Here is a 5,921-nt window from a genome sequence, read left to right as displayed (position 1 = left end):
CTGGGGTATATATTCAGCGCCATGAAGGCGCCACTCTAGGGGGCTCCACAGCCGACCCGCCGGTGTTGCTAGGGTAAAATCTTCCGACGATCGTGCACGCGGCGCGCACACACCTAATGGAATGGATATGAGCAAGCACTCGAAGAAGAACTGATTGTTCCTTCCTAAGTGGAGTACTTTGCATTTGTCCTTATTGAATTTCATCCTATTTACTTCAGACCAATTCTCCAGTTTGTCCAGATCATTTTGAATTTTAATCCTATCCTCCAAAGCACTTGCAACCCCTCCCAGCTTAGTATCGTCCACAAACGTTATAAGTGTACTCTCTATGCCATTATCTAAATCATTGATGAAGATATTGAACAGAACCGGACACAGAACCGATCCCTGCGGAACCCCACTCATTATGCCCTTCCAGCATGACTGTGAACCACTGATAACTACTCTCTGGGAATGGTTTTCCAACCCGTTTTGCACCCGTATCCATCCCTTCAGCCAATGGTGCTGGGCACAAGCTGCCCGGCCCAACTCTCCCCGTGTACCTGTCGGGAGGGACGCCATCCTCTGTGATGAATGTGACCGTCTTCCTCAGGTTGGCCTGGTAAGGCCTGTATGGTGCAGTGGGCCCCAGCTCCTCAGCCAGCCGGCTGTTGGCTACAGCCGACACGAACCGCCCGATGCTGAAGGGCCCGTCCTGCTCCTTGGTGAACTCGAACAGCACAGTGACAGGATAGTAACCATAGTGCTGAGTCAGGCACCGCGCCTCGATCGCGTAAGAGTCTCCTGCAGTTAAAGGGGATGTGTGAACAGGGAGCTCCCCCTTCCGGGGTCCCCATGTGCTTCCCCGCCCTCCCAGGGGGCCTTGGGCATTTCACCCCATGGCAACGTTCTGCCAAGTCTCTGGCACTAACTCAGACGCCCAGGAAGGCGCCTGTCCATGAGTGTCTGTGTATGTGGGGATGGAATGGGAGAATAGCTGCCGTGTTCACTGGCAGGGCAGAATGTGAGCAGGGCCTGCAGTTCCTCCTTCTGCACCCCTACGCTCCACCCTCACCCACATACCCAGATGACTTGGCAACTACACCTGCCGTGCTTGCTTCCCCAAAGCTGCGTGCACCAGATGGGGGAGTCAGGACGGTGCAGAGAAAGGGATACAGAGGGCGGACTACGCACTGCCCACTATTGTGATGCAGCCACCTCTGGGCTTGAATGCGGCAGCTGTTTCCCAGTCACACAGCTTTGCTGAAGGTCAGTGTGGGACCAGATGTGAAGGAGAACCCTGCTCCTGGGGGAAGCTGGACCCTCTTACCTGGCTGCAACACCCGGGGCTGCTGTCTGGTCACCTTGCTCTCATCGTGGAAGGTGATCTCGCGCTGCTTCCGAAGCGCCCTGTACCCTAGCAGCGTCACTTCCTCTGTGCCGTTGTTCTGAACCCAAATGCTGACTGTTGCGGGCTCGTTGAGCGTGATGGGGAAGCGAATGCGCCCGTTCCCCCGGTCATGCTCAGAGAGAATCTCCACCCCGTGTTTCCCACCGATGAACTCCGCTCTGAGGGCAGAGGGTGCGGGTTGGATGTGCGGGTACAGTCCCAGCTGGCCCGCGTCTCTGCCGGCCGGGGCTACCCTAGGAGCCACTTCCCCCTTGTTACAACAGAGACTCTGGGCAGTAGTCCCTTGGGGTCCCGACCCTGCCGGGGCTCTGAGGCTGGGCCAATGCCCTCGATGCAAAGACTCCTGTCGATTTTCAGAAGCATTTGGCTCAGGCCCGCAGAGCGGGGCCGAGCGCTGGTGGAGCAGGCATTCCTTGTTTAGCCCTCCTGCTTCCTTCCCGCCCACCCAGCTGCCCCGTTCCACTGGGGTGGAGCCCAGGAATGAGCTGCCAATGTTTAGCCTGTTCTGGGTGACCCCTGTCCAGGAGCTCGTCATCCCCTATTACAGTGAGGGGGGCTCCAGGCTGCACTCCGCTGGGCTTTGGTACCTCTCCTTGGCGCGTCCTCTGCGGGGAGGCTGATCGGTGCCCGCCTGCTGGTTGTCCGTGGGGGGCTCCTCTGGCCTGGGTGTCCAGTACTGATCTCTAAACTTCACTTTCTTTTTCACCTGGGGAAGGAGAGCAATTGTCCGGGTGGGTGGGAGCAGGCAGGGGAGCGGGGGCTTCCAGCCCCTGAGAAGCTGGGGCAGGGAGCAGAGGGGACTCACAAAGCCCCTGGGCTCAGTTGGGCCAGCCCCACTGGAACACCCCCCAACCCCCCGGACCAGCTGATGGCAGCAGGCTCGGCGGCTCACTCCCCCGTATTCACCTTGCAGCCAGGCCCGGCTCAGGGTGGGATGAAGTAGGGGACCACAGGCTGAACTGGAATAGAGTGCGTCTGGGACCCCCCTTCCCAGCAGTGAGAGCTGTAGATGCATCGGCCTGCCTAGGGACGGGGAGCACCACTGCTTGAGCCACTTCAAGCCAGCCCAGCCCTGGAGCCTGGCCTGCAGGGAACAATCCTACCCGTAGCGAGGGAGACACGGGCCCCAGGGCTCCCCGAGGGCACAGGGATGTTGGGAACAGACCTGGGCAGCCAGGCCATCGTCTGCCCGGGGAGCCGAGAGGCAGCTGGGGGCCGCGTGGGCAGCACCTACCTTCCCGAAGCGCACAAAGTCTCCCCGCACCTCGGCCCGGCCGCTCTGGCCCAGTGTGAACAGGATGGAGGAGAAGTTGGGCGCCTTCGTATCATTCCTGCAGAAACGACAGAGCGGGAGAGTCTGTGACTGCGGGATGCCCAGAGCCTGGGCCCAGGGCGCGTCTCCAGGGAGTGACTGAGCTGACAGGACGCAGCGGGGAAAGGAGCAGGGGCAGGGCGATGCCAGTGTTTGGGGCGAGGGGCATTCCCCCTGCTCCTGTGTTAGGAGAGCGATGGGCTAGGGAGAGCCCTGGCGCTGTACCACTGCCACCCGGGAAGCAGCAGGGCAGTGCTCTGCTCTGGGGAGAGGGGCCCCGGCTGCAGCGAGTAGGGGGGCTCTTCATGGTCTCCAACCAAATCCTGTGCCGCCGCCTGCCGCATGGACAACTCACGAGGAGCCCCAAGGCATTGCTCGAATGCAGCATGGGCACCCCGAGCTCTGCCATTCCCTTGCGCTGGCATCTTCCCTCGGGGGCGACTGTCCCCAGCAATTGCAACCCAGGCTGGGCTCACAGTGCCGGGGGTTAGTAGCAGCTGCAAATCCAGCCTCCCCCCCCCCTTCCCCAGCGCAGGCCTAGCCTGGGCGCAGGCCCTGCTCCTGCAGCGATGGGCTGGCCAGTGAAGCCAGCTGCCCACAAGGAACTCCAGTGGGAAACAAGCCCAGGGCCTGGGGGTCAGGGCTGGTGCTGCGGGGGACTGTGGTAGCCTCAATGTGCTGTGGCCGGGTGAGCCTGGTAGCACTTGGGGCAGACTGTGCCTTATCCTGGCTAGAGGTTAGAGCAAAGCCTGGGGGGGTCTCTCCCCAGCAATGACACCGATTCACTCTGTGACCATGGGCAAAGGGCATAATCCCTGCCTGGGGGACGGGGTCAGGCCGGAGCAGCCAACGTGCACTAGGTGCATTTGCACGGGGGGATCTCAGGGGATTCCCGACCAGCGGGTGGGACACGTGTACACATGCGCGTGTGCACACACCTTCCAGCCAGGATGGCAGCGGGGGTCGCAGGGGTAGGGCCACCCCCTTGGACAGAGAACCAATGGGCTGGAGCAGGGAGCTGGGCCAGCCCCGTTGGACAGGATCCCCTGTGGGGTGAACTCAGTCTCAACAGACCGACACCCCCCCCACTCCCAACCTCCAGGAGTAGGACCCCACTCTGGGGACAGGGAAGGTGGGGACCCCCAATTGCCATGGTGCGCAGGCCGGGGTGGGGGACCATGAGGCTGCTGGCCTGGCAGCTTTGCTCAGTGTTTGCAAAGTCGGGTCTGAAGGGCTGGAGCAAAGGCTGCCGGCCGGTACATGAGGGCCACGGAGGCACCCTGCTGCCCTGGGCGAGCCGGGGATGGTGCCTGAGCAGAGCTCCCAGGCAGCAGGCCCAACACTTACCTGGAGGGAGCAGGGGAGTGTTTGCCTGGGACAGCAATCACACTTCAACCCGCACTTGCCTGAGCACCTTGGGGCCTGCCTCCGCCTGGCCTTGGTGTGCACCAGACTCTGCTGCCCTGCCGCAGACGCCCCCCTGCCCTGGACAGCGCAGGGCTGTCACTGCACAACAGCCAAGAGCTCTTCTGAGCCTGCCGCCCGCCCACGCCACAAGAGGCCTGTGCCCTGACGCCGGAGGCATCCCTTTGTCACTGCAAATGCTAGTGCTAGTCCCACTGGACAGGCCCACGCTCACCCCAAAGCCCTGGGGGCTGGGAGGTGTTTGTGTGTCTGCCCCACCGCCTCCCGTTCCAAGGCCCATCTCTACTGCTGCGATGGATCGAAACCGGCACTGAATCCGAATGGAGCCGGGCCCCCAGCACTACGTGTCTCAGCCTGCTGGCAGGGGAGGAGGCAGAGGAGAGCTGGCAGGGGCTCCTTTCATTCCCAGCCCGTCCCACAGCACTTAGCCCCAGGACCCGGAGTCCTAGACCCAAGGCCAGATGGGCCTGGGGTGAGCATCTGTTCTGGCACCTGTAGAACACTGGCCAAGGAACAGCTCTGAGTTCATTCCTGCTGGAATAGAGCCCATCTCTCAGGAAAACATCCTCTCCCAGCTCGGGATGGGGAAGTCAGGGTGGTATTTCATTTGCGGGTTTGTATTTTTAGCTGCCTTCTGACCGTTTGGCAGACTGGCCCCTGCCAATGATTAACTGGGGCTGTCACGTGCCCAGGGCCAGACTTAGTCGTGCTGGCAGGGGAACACTGCAAAGCAGGGGACCCCTCTTGGCCAGCCCTGCGAAAGGGGAAGCTGGCGGGTCAGCAGTGCAGCCATGGGCCAGAGCCTCACCTGTGTCAATGGCTGGAGCTGCGCCGAAGCCAGCGGCACTGGGCTGATCTACCCCAGGTGAGGATCTGGCCCAGTATCTCACCCCAGGATGCAGGGAGCCATTCAGCCACGGGCCTGCGCAGAAACACAGCCTAGAAGCCCGGCTTCCCAGGCCAACGCCGCTTCCTGCCACCCAGCCAGGATGGAGGCGCTGACCTCTCCGGCCTGACTTAGCGAGTGATTTGGGTCGGGGTCTGTGCCAGCGCCCCGGCTGCACCCCATCAGCCAGGGGAGAGGCGGGGTGCCCTGGATTTGATCTTAACAGAATGGCAAGCCCCAGCAGGGTGGGGAAGGAATCCACTCAACATCTAGGTGAGTTTCCTTCCTGGTCTGGGGTGACACACACTCTCCTCTCCCTGCTTGGGAGTTTGATGGCTTCCTGACAGCCACAGCCCTGAAGTTAAACTTCCTCCCCCAGCCCTGCCGGCCCCATCCCACCCTGGCCATGCTCCATACAGGGGCGCTTGCAGCTGTCCCCAGCCCCTGTGCGCAGGGTGCCAAGCAGAAATCGGGGCTGGCAGCTCCTCCCAGACTCAGGTAATGTGGCCGAGGAAAGGTGCTCTCCTTAGCAACAGGCCTGGGCAGTGGGGTGCTCTTGGGGCGAGGGATCAGCCATCCGCACCCCGCTCCCTCCCTGCAGGGCTGCCTGTTACCTGGTCCTGAACTCCACATTGTAGATGGTCCTCAGTGCCTCCCGGCTGCTCACAGCTTCTCTGCCTGTGTCTTTTAGGAACTGCACAAACTGATCCCCAAACTCCCTCCTCTCCCGAAAGTTGAACTTGGGCATCTCCTCTGGCTCCGCTGCTCGCCCCCAGACCTTCTCCTGTCCTGTGGGGCGGCCCGGCTCAGCAGCTCCTGGCCAGTGCCTCTGCTTGTGAAATCTGCCAGCAAAGTGCTTATCAAAGAGGGAGGATGATAGCAAACTCTCAGCAGGCAGAAACGAAAGT

The 5,921-nt window shown here is 61.6% G+C and overlaps 1 protein-coding gene across 1 annotated transcript in view; it reads right to left on the bottom strand.

Moving 5' to 3' along the window:
* MOV10 (Mov10 RISC complex RNA helicase) overlaps nt 1-5,921 on the bottom strand; it is a 26,869-nt gene extending 20,948 nt beyond the window's left edge. Inside the window, exons 1-5 of the mRNA XM_034770599.1 lie at nt 5,628-5,921; nt 2,625-2,721; nt 1,978-2,096; nt 1,310-1,548; nt 543-783 (exon numbers count right to left, since the gene is read on the bottom strand). Coding sequence (XP_034626490.1) covers nt 543-783; nt 1,310-1,548; nt 1,978-2,096; nt 2,625-2,721; nt 5,628-5,761 — 830 coding nt within the window. The 5' untranslated portion in view covers nt 5,762-5,921. The remainder of the gene's footprint in view (nt 1-542; nt 784-1,309; nt 1,549-1,977; nt 2,097-2,624; nt 2,722-5,627) is intronic.

Source organism: Trachemys scripta, chromosome 4 (genome assembly GCF_013100865.1).
Source record: "Trachemys scripta elegans isolate TJP31775 chromosome 4, CAS_Tse_1.0, whole genome shotgun sequence".
Lineage (NCBI taxonomy): Eukaryota > Metazoa > Chordata > Testudines > Emydidae > Trachemys > Trachemys scripta.
This window is presented reverse-complemented; position numbering and strand designations above follow the sequence as displayed.